Consider the following 13723-nt stretch of genomic DNA (forward strand, 5'->3'; position numbering starts at 1 on the left):
AAAATGTAAAATATGTGGCAGATTTGTAAATACTTTTTCTTGAAATTCATTAGAGGCTAAATTTTTACTTTACTGAGAGACTTGCCATTGGTAGCCAACTGAAAGAAAAAGGAGTGTTAATAACAGTTATCATTTGTTGAGCACATACTATGTGTCAGGCCCTGTACCAGGGGCTGTACTAGATTTCTATTTCTTAGAGCAAATATTTGAGGTAGATATTATGTCTGTTTTACAGATCAGTAACTACAGGGTTGGAAAGGTTAAGTGACTTGCCTGGTAGTCATCCTTGATCTGTTTGACTTGCTCTTCCCACTAGATATCTTAGGTTTCTTGGTTGATTTCTAAAGTATTATCTCAAAGATGAATTGAAACTAAAGTGAGGTTAGCAGAAAGTGACTTAACTACTCTATATTTACATACTTATAATGCTACTCAAGACCTCTTGGGCTGGTTGCCATCTAATTTTACCTCAACATATAGGATAGCAGGAAAAAGAAACTTAAACATGTAGCAGGAAATATGTGTTAATTACATGCTTTGTATGTTTTGAAATCTTAAAAGTACTTGAAATTCATCTTTTAGTTTGAAGATTAACAAGAGGTAGGTGAAGCTTTTTTTCTTATCTGCATTTCTGAGTCTTTGACATTTTTAGACCTTTTTTGCTTATATACATACAGTGTGATAAAAGGTAAACTCTAATTTCCTGAAATAAATGAATTAAGTAGTTTGAAATGGAATTATTTAGGAATCAAAAAGTAGATGTTCTATGGATATTGACTTCTGACTCTTGAAAGTAAGTAGTGCAACAATTCTCCTTAGATTTGTAATTGTATTTGATTCCCGGTAATTCCACTAGTATTCCTTTCCTATGGTAAGAAAAATCAGCAAAAATGTAGTAGGTAGACAAACATCCACTGTTGACAGCTTGGTGAAGTTGACTAACATAAAGGAGTGCTAGACTGGCTGTTGAATGCTGTTTAGGTTAGCTTTTTTTTGGAGCAAAAAACAAAGAAACTGGAAAGAAGAAATAAGGGCAAGAAAAAGTCCAGAAGGAAAAGAAGGCACATAAAAGAGTGTGAGATTGTGGACGCTGGACAATGACAGTAAGGGTGGAAATGAAAACAGATAACAGAATTAGAGTGACAGGAAAAAATGAAGTGTAGGTATAGCTTGGAGAGCCATACACAGCTACACCTTTATAATCTTAGATGTCCCAGTGATGGTAGAGAGGTAGGGCAGAACTATATGGCTGCAAACTGTAACGTCCAGGCAGCCATAAGAAAAGGTTAAACAATCAGTTATTTTTGAGAGCTCTTACTTAGAACGACGTACTCCCTGAATTATGTCATAGATGGATGTTTTAGCAACTTCTTCCCTGGTCTCTGTGTGTCCAGTGTCTCCTCTTGGTTTGTATTCTTTATTACTGTCGGTTATCTAATAATGTTAATTTCCTGTTAGAAAATCCTACTTCTCACAGGATAAAGTCCAGACCTTTAAGTGGGAAAGATAAGACCTTTCTAAGGTGGCCCCTGTCTGCCTCTGCAGGCTTCCTTTACATGTCACATGCCTACATTGGTGCATCCACAGCAGACTTCTGGTTGTTTCTTAAACACATCATACCATTCGGGCCTCCATGTGTTTTTTCTTGTGTGATTGTATTTTGCTGCCCACCTGCAATCTTCTATTCCTAAATTTTAAATGTTGCTCCGGCTATATCTTTTCCTGACTTCTAGGCAGTTTCTTCATCAGTTTCTGTAGCAAATGATCATATATTATTGCAGTTAGTTACAAGATGGGTACTATTTCATCTTTTCATCTTAGACTCCTCAGTGTTTCTGACACATTAACAACTCCGCAAACGTTTGTTGGATTAAATAACCAAAGTTTCAATAATTGTATTAGGTGGTCCTATGCAGCGGGGACATCCTTCTCCTCTTTTCCTCTAAATTCTTCTAAACCCCTAGAATATTCCGTATTTGTGTTCATTTCTGCTTTTATGTTAGTGGGTACAAAATATCAGGCAACAGTAGTGTTAATTTTAAGCAATTAAAAAGTATAGTAAAATAATTTAGGAAATACAGAATATTTAACTACAAAATATTGGGAACTGATTTTTCTGTCATTTACAAGGATGGAACATTATTCCATGGGCACATTATTTCCTGATTATGTTTTATGGGGAAGAACAGTATTAAATAAATGGCATGACCACCATTGAATTGAGTTTCAAAAATAGCAGTAGAGAGCAAGGCAAGCCTGGCATAGGTGGTAAAGTACACTGAAAATACACTGGCCTTGTCATTCTGAAGTTAGAGTTGGTTGTTTAGGTTCAGTGCACAATTTACTAGAGATGTGTGACATTAATTAATTAGCACATCAGCCTGGGTCATATTGCTCTGTCTTAGCTAATCAGAGCCAGATCTGAGGTAGCTGGCTCTAAATGGACTCAGGCCACATTCAGTGCACAAAGTACATTCAGGGTAGGGCTGATTAGGTAGAAAGTGGATCCAGCTGCTCATTCTCCATCAGCATGGCCAGAGTCAGGCTTGGGAATGTAGGGTGTGGGAATGGCAAGAAATGGGGGGGAGACAGCTGTTTCATCCTACCTGATGAACTGTTTTGAAAAGAAATAGCCCTGAAATGGTGATGGCAGGAACACATTTTGTTCTCAGTAAATGTAATTTTCAACTAAAGGAAGAAGAGTTATAATTTTGATACTCAACTAATCTGTGAAAAATGTATTTAATAAAATGAAGGAAATGATTTAAAGAAATACAGTGGTGATCCAAATGCACAAGGATATTTGGTAGCTTTTTCTCTGAGCCAGGGAAAAACTACACTAAAACTTACATGGAATTTTGGTCTTATGGTCTTGTTTTTTAACTTGAAAGTCCTGTAATTGAAACTGTAGACTTGGGTGTTTGTGATTCTCTTAAAGGAGGCTTTTAAACTAGTTTGGGCTATCTATATTGCTTCATTTCAGTTAAAGCTGTATTTTTATTCTTAACATATAGCAGTTTATTTATTTTGGTAATAAAATCTCTTTATACAAGGCAGTATACAATTAGAGGGGGTAGAAATGTACAACTTCTTACAAGCTGCGGTTATATTGTATTTTTATAGCCTTTACCACTTATCTTTAAATGGTTTATTATAATTTAAATGACTTCCACTTACCTTTCTCTCCTCATTTCTTGCAAACTCTATTTGTAAGCCCCAAGTGGGCAGTACTTTGTATTGTTTAAGGCTCTATCTCCATGCCTGGAGATTGTCTGGCCCATCATGGCACTCAAAAATACTTGCTGAATTAAGCTGGAGATAGAAGCATTTTCTCTAGGGGTATTTATTTCATGAAATGCAATCTAACTCTTTTTTGCATGTGTATGTTTTCTGCAGATACTGGTATGCTTTCAGTGTGTATGTATTTCCTCCTTGGTTGATCTGACTTCTAATTCTTGGGCTACCTATTGTCCATGTCAGTATTTTTATTAATGATGGATGACTTTTGGAAAACGTAAGAGCTTATAATGCAGTCTTCCCAGGAGCTATCTTTTATTTTTTTATGTCTACAATTGGGGCATAAGAAATGACATCTAGTGATTGAGATGTTATGATTGAATGGTTAGTTCATTGGTTTACCTTAGGATTCTAGGAGAATTCAAGGACTTGACAGGGAGTTTATGAGAATAAATTTTGCCCAATATAAAAACAATTGCTTGTTGTTAATTAAGGGATTCCCCATCACCTAACTGCAGACTCTGCCTCAGGGAATGAGCACAGATTTCCAAGAAATAGAACTTACCTTTGGGGACATGCCTTTGACCCAGTTATGTGCATTTCCTCATTAAAATTATTCATTGTAGTGTCTCCATGGAGAAATGACTGTGAAACCTGCAAATATCAGAGGGGAAAGAGGTATGGTAGAATGGGAGACAGGTCAGATAGGCTGGATTCCATTGCTTGCTCTGTCACTTTTTATTTTTGTGACTTTGGGCACGTTACTAATCTTCTTAAGTTCAGTTTCCCTGTCTGAAAAACTTAGGTAATAATATTGCCTAGCAAGCAATAGGGGTTCATTGAAGAGCTACTTTTATAATCATTGTAGAAAAACAACTGGAAAAATGGAGATAAGGTAGCCTGCCTCATGCTGAATTAATTTTACAGCTATGAAATGGTCAGTCAAGGTGGACCGTGTGAGCCTTCCATTCTTTGAGGAAACCTGAGCGTTAAAAATTTTGGAGTATTGGAGTATTTATGTACTTTGCTTTAAATTGAGTAGTTGTAAAGCCCAAGAAGTAGTACAACAATATCATATATCCTATTAGTTGTGTTGACCAAGGAAGAGCTTCACCTGCTTTATTTGTCCTTGTGCCTTGACACAATGTTTTTCTAAACATCCTTGGAGGCTTCCTGGTTTTGTATATTTTCAGGCCAACTGTTGATTCATTTTTCAGAGAGGACAAGTGAGCCAGATGAGGCAATCAATACTTTTCTATCACATTTCAATATCTTTCTATTTCATCTGCTCAAAATTTAATCCTGGGATATTTTCTTTGTACATGCTGTACCAGAAACATGGAAATAATTACTGGTCATTTGCAGCCTGTTATCTCCCTTTTCCTGATTTGGAGAAAACAGAAGACAAGTAATGCGCCTGCTTTTCAGTTTTGCCTGAGGCTGGCTTTGGTCTAAGGCGCAAGGATGGGACTTCCCAAAGGTTTGTATTGGTGAATAATTTGGGACTTCCAGTGCCTGGGAGGAGCTCTCTGAGATATCCCTGGAGTTTGGGAATGTGGCGTGTGTGTGTGTGTGTGTGTGTGTGTGTGTGTGTGTGTGTGCGCGCGCACGTGTGTGAACACCATTCTTCCTCTCATGAAGTCAGGCCGCTTTTTAAATGTTATTAATTATTCCTGGATAGGATCTTTCCTTACATGGGTATCTTCTCTAGCTTTTAGGTTGTATCAGTTTTTCCCCCTTAAGGTATCTGTTGGATAATCATAAATGCTGGCTCTAAGTGAAAAGTATTCATTTACACATGAAACAGGGACCAACCAGTAAGACAAGCTTCAAAGAGTGTGGCAAGTGGAAACAGCTCCAGAAGTGAAACAGGATCTCCTTTCCTAGCCCAGTTTATATCTTAATTGTGTGGGCATTGGACTTAGCTTTTGTTTCACCTTTTGTTCACTTATATTTTCTAACTCTTGTTTTAATTGTTTCTTTAGACTTTGGAAGAGAGGTCTTTATTTTCCATTAAGCCTTGATAAATTGCCTGCTGTTTATTTCAGGCCTCTTGGAATATGTAGCACTTCTAGATATGAAGCAGATCTGATGAAGCAATAGTAGCCTAAAATATGCTTCTATGAGTTAATTAACATGGTACTATTTTAACATCTCTGAGAGAAAAAAATCTATCAGTGGTTAAAATCTTTGTTTTTTAACCCTTCTGACAAAACAGTTCAGCATGAATTGGTTTAATGCTGGCTTTGGAAAAGCAGGAAGTGTTTAGTGAGTGGGCAAAAAAATGATGAGGTTTAGACAGTGATGTTATGTTTTACGTTCTATATTTAAGAGAACTTGTAACAGTTATGTCTGCTTTGTGGTGACAGAGAGAGAAAGAGAGAGAGAAACTGACTCGTATGAAGAAAAGATTAAGTGCCGGAGTCTTGCCAGAATGTGACTCATGCACCCCAAGGCTGCATGGTGCAGCGCCTGCTGCCACTGTCTCATTCATGTCTGTTGTCAGGGATGCATCATTGGGCAGGTGTGTGCTGGTGTGTGTCGAAATTTTATTTTTGTCCCTGTTTTATTGACAGTGAAAGCAGTAAGGTGGTTGTCCTCCCTCAGTATAATAAAATATTTTCTTTTAAAACTTCTTTGTGCCAAGATGAATATTGTATGTTTGAATAATGACTTTTTGCTCTTAGTAAGAAAAAATTGGTATTGGGATACAAGCTATATATGCCTGATCTCTGAGGTAATTTGGTAGGTTATAGTCTGGTTGCCCAGATAATTTAGCAGCTGTGAAAATTCTGGGAGCTAAACATTTGAAGAGGTATTTTAGTAGGATGCTTGAAAGCTCCTTTACCTATCATCTCTCTACCTGAAGAAGTGGATTGCAAGGGAGGAGCGGGTAAGGGAAGTAGAACATGAGTTAGCCTTGGATTTTGGAGGCTGGATGCCTCCACACCATTCTTTGAATTGTGGTCTGGTGTTATTGACACTAAGGAACTATTTCAGACACTTTTTCAATGTGATCAGCAGAAAATGTGACAGAATCTGGAACATACCCCAATTCAGAAATCTCTTTCCTGTCCAGGGCTTCCCTTAGTAATGGTGAGTTATATTCCCAGAACCAAAATTCAAGATACATTGTCTGAACATTTTAAGTATGGTAACAGAGAGTATATGCATTTGGGATTGTCAAAGAAAGTCTTGGTGTCCATTGATTGCCCGCCGCCCCCCTCAAATAATTCTACCAACATTATTGTCCTATCCTTGGGGATTTAAACACAAAGCAGATGGGTTCTTTATTATAGTGATGTTAGAATTGGTCTCAGGAGTTTTAAGAAGATATAGGTAATTTTCCTTGCTAAATATTATTTTATTCCATTGTAATAGAATTATATTCTATATTTATATAAAAACAGTTAACACGAAACAATTTTCATGTTAAAGGAATTACTTTAAAAGCTTAGTTTTAGGAAAACAATTGAAATATTTTAATCACTCTGGAGATCTGAAGGGAATTCCTTTTGAGTTGTTGAAATGGTGCAGTTTGTTTACATTGGTGAGAATTTGAATACTGGCTGAGAATTTTAACACTGAAGATTGAAAAATAATTGACCAAGTTATTGTACAAGATAAATTGTCTAGATATAGCATGATTCAAGATAATGAGACATACCAGACATGAAGCTCAGACTCCTTTTCCCTTAATAGTCCTGGTTTTTCCAGTTAATATATTTGCTGATTTAAAATGTTTAATATCCCAGCAGTGTCTCTTGCAGTAAATTATTAGAAGAGGTGAAAGACATGGATATTAAAGATTTGGCTCTTAAATGAGAGATGACTTTGATCTCAATAAATAGTTTCCTAAAACAGATAAAGTATGGTACACACAGTAAATAAAACTGGCTTTTAGACTACATTTTGTGAAAGCTTAATTTCCATAAGTTATATTAAAATAATTGTTAGCAATATGCAGTGGTTTGTTTTCTTTGTTATTTATGACTTTCATTCATTCAGTCAACAGTAGTTATTGAGCACTTATCCTATGCCAACCATTGTCCTAGACAGTAGGATCTAATCCTTACAGCACCTAGATTATAGAAGGAAAGACATATACTAAACTAATTGGTTAATTAATTATAGTTGTAAATTCTAGGAATGAGAAATAGAGTTTTATTGAAAACATAATGGAGGACCCAGCCTGTCCTGAAAGCCAGATGCCACTTCTTGAGCAGTGAAGGATGAGTAGATGCTAGTTGGTTGGGGAGGAGTAAGGTGGGTGAGGGGCTTAGTGGAAGAGTTCTGGAAGAGCATTAGAGAGGGAACAGTGTGCATCATGGCTCCCAAGGCAGGGAGGAGCATGGCTTGCTCCAAGAACTGTAAGAGAAACGTGATATATCCTGTATCCTGCCACTTTCTTGAAGTATGTAGTAATTATTTTAATGGCATCAACCTTGCACATGGTGATTCTTTTTATAACTACAATTTTAAACTTGGGTTGCGTCCTTTAGTCGTGTTTAGATATAAATTAGTGAGTTTACTTTTTGTTATCCTATAATTAGTTATAAAATTATGGGGCTGTTGTAAAGAAAGAAAATAGTTTGTCATTGCCACTCATGGTCCAGACCTTTGGAAATTGTCTTCTAATATTAAATATCTGTGTTGGCACAGTTCATATAACTAAAAACTGCCTTTAGGCAATGGATTTCAAAATTCGAGTGTTTGGTGGGGCCTACTTAGGATATTATTAATTTATTTTGGATTGCTATTATAGTGAGGTCCTATACACAGATGTTTTCCTTTTCCAGGTGTTTTCTTATAAATTGCTTCCTAATTGTACACAGTAAAATCATATAACCCAAATTGTTAATGTCTCCTTGGAAACAGTATGCAATAGTTGTAATCATGCTTTCATTTCTTGGTGAAGTTTTTCTTCATTAGTGTAGTTTCTGGTTTTTTTTTTTTTTTTTAAATCTAGTTTCGCTATTGTTTTTAAACTAGGAAAGAGAAAAAGGGATTGTGCTTTCTAAAGAAGTTTTCTTAAGATGGAGGTTTTTTTTTTCTGTTACAGGACATCATAGGCAGCATAGGAAGATTCACTTAGCTAAATTCAAATGCATGTACCTCCCCCTCCTTCAAATTTGAACTAAGTATAAGATTTATACCCAGTTTTGTGTTTATACAAGATTCTGTGCTACATACTTCCTGACAGGTACATAAATTTAAGTAATAACACTGTTGAAATGAAGGAAAATCCCAGATGTTCTAGTATTAAATTGAAATTAATATGTTATTTTGGCAGGTTATTCTCGTTCAAGTTAATCCAGGTGAGACTTTTACAATAAGAGCAGAGGATGGAACACTTCAGTGCATTCAAGGTAAGGAAATTTTTTTGTAAACCTTCTAACCAAAGTAGTTTCCCTTTATTTATTATTTTAAGGAAGTGAGGCTTTTCTGTATCTGCATATGATTTTTTAGAAGTAAATTTTTTCTTTCTCTTCTGAACCCTCTAGTCTCTCCTTTCCCTCTTCCCCTCCCCCTTCTTGAATTTGGTAAGAGTATCATACAATACATCTAGAATTCTTTGACTTTTAAGTGAATGAGTTTAATTTGGAAAAGAACAAAGTGGATTACACAAACCCGGGAATACCAGGAAGCAGGATAGAAAAACTACTTACTACCGTCTGGCCCTCCAGTGATTCATGTCCCTCCCACATGTAAAACATCCCCTTCCAAGTTCTCCATAAATCTCATCCTATAGCAGTATCAGCTCAAAGTTACGAATTTTACCACCCAAATAAATTCCAGGTGTTGGTGAGGCTTTTCATTATATTTAATTATAACTCCTCGGACATTTCAACTAATTTCTTGTTTGTGTAATACCTATGTTTCTTCTCCGTAGTTGAATTTGGAAAGAAATGAATTAGGTATTCTGATCGATAGGAAGTCTGTGCTGGAAGATCAGTCCATTTTGGTAGTTTGCCCGTAAACACTACTGCATTGGAAGGCATTACCTATGATAGCTCTGTCAATAATTGCTCACCTACAAGGACAAACTAGGAGAAATGCCCTTTGGTTTCTTCTAGTGAGCTGCATAGAAACAATCGATTGTTCTATTGTCTTGCAGAATAGCAGAGAATGCTATTTTGTAGTTTCACTTTTTGTATCTGTAAGAACAAAAATTTAGGGAAAAAAATTGAGAAATGATTGTATTTTTGGAGATTCAAGCCTAATGAGTTATTAAATGCAGTTATTCTGAAATGATTTAGTATTTCAATTAGCGATTTTTACTGATTGCATTTCTCTGACTATTCATTGTGTCTTTGCAATTGACCTTTGATGTTCTGAACCATTTAAAAACAAAACCTAATCTTTGTTGATGAAAAATAAAAAGAAACTAAAGGTCAAGGAAGAGAGGAAATAAATACTTTAAAAGCAAATTACTGAATAGATCAGCATATATAAAATGTACTCCTCATTCCACCTGATTTTACTTTTTGGTGTCTGTTTTAGTTTCCTTGGCTGCTTAAGCAAATACTGCAGGAGATTGGCTTAAACATTGGGAATTTATTAGCTCAGTTTTGAGACTGGGTAAAAGTCCAAATCAAGGCATCATTAAGGTGGTGCTTTTTCCCTCCAAAGACTGTGTGTCCTGTTGCTGGTGGCTGGTGATCCTTGGTCCTGGACTCTTCTGTCACATGGCAGTGGATATGGAGGCCTCTCCTAGGCTCTCCCTACTCTTCCAGGTTCCATTGTCCTTAAGCTGCATGTTTCCATGGTTTTCTCGTATATCTGTCTGAATTGTTTCCCCTTGAAAAGACTCTAGTGATAGGATTAAGATCCATCCTGATGGATCAGTTAAGAGCCACACCTTAACTAAAGTAACCTCATCAAAAGGTCTTTCTCACAATGGGTTTTTATCCATTGTAAGAACATGTTTTCCTGGGGTACATACAGCTTCAAACCACTAAGATGTCTAAGGAGTTATATATGTTTGTCTATGTAGTCTCTCCCCCACTTTTTTTCTTTTTGAGTCCGTGTTAGTAACTTGTACTGTGCAGGAAATGTTGTAGGTATGTTGCTTTGTTAACCGTGGGAGCTTTGTTTTTATTTATGCTGGTTCTTAGAGATAATGACATTAATGGCCCTTCCATTGCTTTAAAAAAATGCCATTTGACTAAAGCAGAATTAGTCATTTTTCTTTGACTCCCCCAGCCTTCCTATTTTTTGTTCTCTTCTGAAAACCCAGGTACTACATTATCTTTGTTGGGGCATAGTGGTACCTGAACCAGGTAACTGAAATGGCACAGGACAGAATGGGCGGCACCAGGATCTGGAACCAGGTGGCTTCTTAAGACTTGGGAATCAGTGGGTCATTAGAATGAACTGCAGAAACTGGAAGGAAAGTCAGCCTGGCAGGCTGAGGCAGGAATTCAAGCCCAGTGGCTGCCTTTGATATGTAACCGGCAAGTCATTCAGACCCAAAAACCTACACTTGAGTTCCAACATGAGTTAGCAAATGCTTCACTCTAGGTAGGTAGGACATAGCAAAGCAGAATGTGAGAATTGGCAGTATATTTGTAAATTCCAATACAAGTTGCTGTGTTATCACTTTTACCTTTACCATGATTAAAGTCCTTATCATTGCTACCATTTATTCAGCTCATATACTATGCTATGTATTATTTCATTTAATGGGTATCTTAGGTGCAAATGAGGAAGCTGAGGCCCAGAGAAGTTAATTTGCACACACACAAAGTCACATAGCTTGAAAGAGGAAGAGTCTTTTTCATCCCTGGTATGTGTGACACCAGAACCAGATCTCTTTATTGCCTTGGGCCCAGTGTCTTTACAGCAAGGAAGTATAACCTCAAACAGCAAAACTCCATTCTCCCCAGGCTACAAGAGCAGAGTGGCTTCCCATTCCTGGAGGGACGGGATTCTGGGCAGAATACCAGGATGGGTATAATGATAGCCAGAATGAGACGGAAATAGTTTACATAGAAGAGCAGACAGAAGAGATTGGGTCTTAGGAACAAGATAGGCACCTTGTGAACAGAACTCAGATGCACTGGGTTTAGTGTTGGACTAGCAGGCAGCATGATGCAAGGGATATTGGTTCTAAACGTACATTTTTTTTTTTTTGTTCAAAGTCAGAATAAGGCTTAGAGTTGGGGTGGGTTGAGTTTCCAGGGGGGGCTCCTAGCTCCAGGTGCTGTCTTATCAGGAAAGGGTCTGAAAGTGGGTCAAATTGTAATGGAAATATCTATAAAAGAAGCCTTTGCATTTTTACCAGGGATTAAAGTTAAGAGAAGAAAACTCTAGCACTAGCCAGCAGGTGGGGAGGCATTTTAAAATTTTTTCCTCCTTTAGGGGTGAGGATTGGTGGTGTGGGCCTTCCTGGAAACTTTGAAGTCACACCATTGCCTATGCCATGTTTGAAAGTGTTAGCCTAATTACTTTACTATTTCAATACTAGCTTTTAGGTTAGGGACTGCTTTTGGGGGATTAAGGAGTTGGTTGCAGGGCCTTCTGGAAATTTTGAAATTACACCATGTGAATTCATCCCCCTTAGCTTGTAGTTGAATTTGTTAGCCCAATAATTTTCTCTAGTGAGCATTTATGACATCACTAGAAAGACCTGAGAAGCTCATTGCGGTCATTCAAAGGTAGTTTTGAAATCAAAAGCAAATTAATATAGAAGAATATGGTTATTCTGGGAAAAAACAAGATTTTTTTCCCAATGAGAATGTCCTTGGTGATAATGAAGAAAGAATAACACAGGAAACATGCAATATGCTGTGAAAGCATAATTGTTTCTAATGGAATATTTCTCAGTATTTTCCATGATGCCTGAGTCATAGGTCTTGAAAGGGCCACCGAAGGTCATAGTTTATTCTCTCTTGGATGTTGCACTATACCTGTGACATCCTAGACAAAAGATTTTTTTCTTTTCCTGCGCCAGATGAAATTGCATAAAGAGCACATTGTTAGGAAAAAAGAATCTTAGCAATTAACATGAATCCTTGTCTTTGCTTAAATTCAGGAATTAAGAGAGGGCAGCTGCAGGTCTTTCCCACTAGTTTCATATCCTTGTCTGGGTTGAGGTGCTGGCAATGCAGCCTTCCTTCCTGTCTACACATGCCATCTTTTTATCTGGGCCATTTCTCCACTCCCTATAAAATCCTCCCAGCTGCTCTCAGCCAAAACAAATACTGCACTTCCTTTAAGGCTCTATGTCTGGCTTCTCTAGGAGCCTCCTAGACCACTCCAGCCCATTCTGTCCTTTATGAGTCCCTGGAGGAGCAGGTAGAGTTAGCACTGTGCATTCTGGTTATATGTGTAAGCCTTGTGCTTAGTCGGTGAATTAGACTGTGAAATCAGTTGTGACAGGGTACAGGATATTCCCTACCTACCACCAGCCTTGCAGTGCATGCAGTCTGGTAATAATTACTTGACTGGACTCTTGACTGGCTCTTTTAATTACATCAGGCATGAAAATTTTTCTTAAAATTTTACTATTCTGGTGGGAGCTAAGTGCTTTCAGTGGTCTCTGTAATTTCTTAGAACTTTCAAATTTCTTATTGTATTGATAATTGCAGGGGTTCTTCACCTTTTTTTGTTGCATGGACTGCTTTGCCAGTCATTTGAAAACCACAGATCCCTTACAAGTCCACACTATACCATGTATTTTTTAATAAATACCACACCCTTGTGAACATGTCAGTTCAAGCTCACAGACCCCTTGTTAAGAACTCCTGCCTTAGAGAAACATGTTTTAAAGTCTAAAGAACTTTCATATTGACCTTATATTAATATTGCAGTTAATTTTTACTTGTGGTTTATGACTGTTATATAAAAATTGTGTTCCTGAAGAAAATAGGTGATTGCCATGGTTATATAAGAATAAACAGATTAAAGTAAAATGCTTAGATAACACCATTATTGTTAATAAATAATATTTAAAGTTACCAAATTGATAATGGCTTTTATCTAAAACAATGTAGACATCTTATATGAAGACAGTTTACTCACCTAACTTGTGTTAAGTGAGTTGAAATCTTGAATTGACTAAACGATAGCATAATTTGTGGTAGGAGGGAAATAATAGGGCCCTACTCTGAGATGGTTTTAGTGTTGAAGCTATTAGAATGTGAAACACTTTTCTCTTTTGGTTATTATCTGTAAGCCTTCTGTGTCTATGTGTCTCATTCTCTCCCTATTCCAGTGAGTGTGGGAACTGTATCTTTGATGAACAGCAAGCTGTGCTAAGTGCTCCATGAACGACACTATTGAGAGCAGTTTGAAGTTTCTGAATCTTGTTTGTTTCCCATCCCCTTCTTTGTCTCCCATCCCCATCCCCTCCATGTATGAATCAGCACCCAGAATGCCACAGGGAACATAATGTTACTTTTTTTTTTTTTTCTTATTTGGCACTGTATTTTAAGTGTATTTATTAGACTTGTTTGGCACATGATAAAACTGACCTGCCATT

The 13723-nt window shown here is 37.1% G+C and overlaps 1 protein-coding gene across 23 annotated transcripts in view; it reads left to right on the forward strand.

Annotated features, from left to right (window-relative positions):
* The window catches only part of FNDC3B (fibronectin type III domain containing 3B), a 366392-nt gene that overhangs the window by 84439 nt on the left and 268230 nt on the right, over positions 1-13723 (forward strand). For all 23 annotated transcript variants that reach the window (XM_058295312.2, XM_058295320.2, XM_058295311.2 and 20 more), the window contains one exon: positions 8531-8606. In XM_058295312.2, coding sequence (XP_058151295.1) covers positions 8531-8606 — 76 coding nt within the window. The remainder of the gene's footprint in view (positions 1-8530; positions 8607-13723) is intronic.

Source organism: Dasypus novemcinctus, chromosome 4 (assembly GCF_030445035.2).
Source record: "Dasypus novemcinctus isolate mDasNov1 chromosome 4, mDasNov1.1.hap2, whole genome shotgun sequence".
Lineage (NCBI taxonomy): Eukaryota > Metazoa > Chordata > Mammalia > Cingulata > Dasypodidae > Dasypus > Dasypus novemcinctus.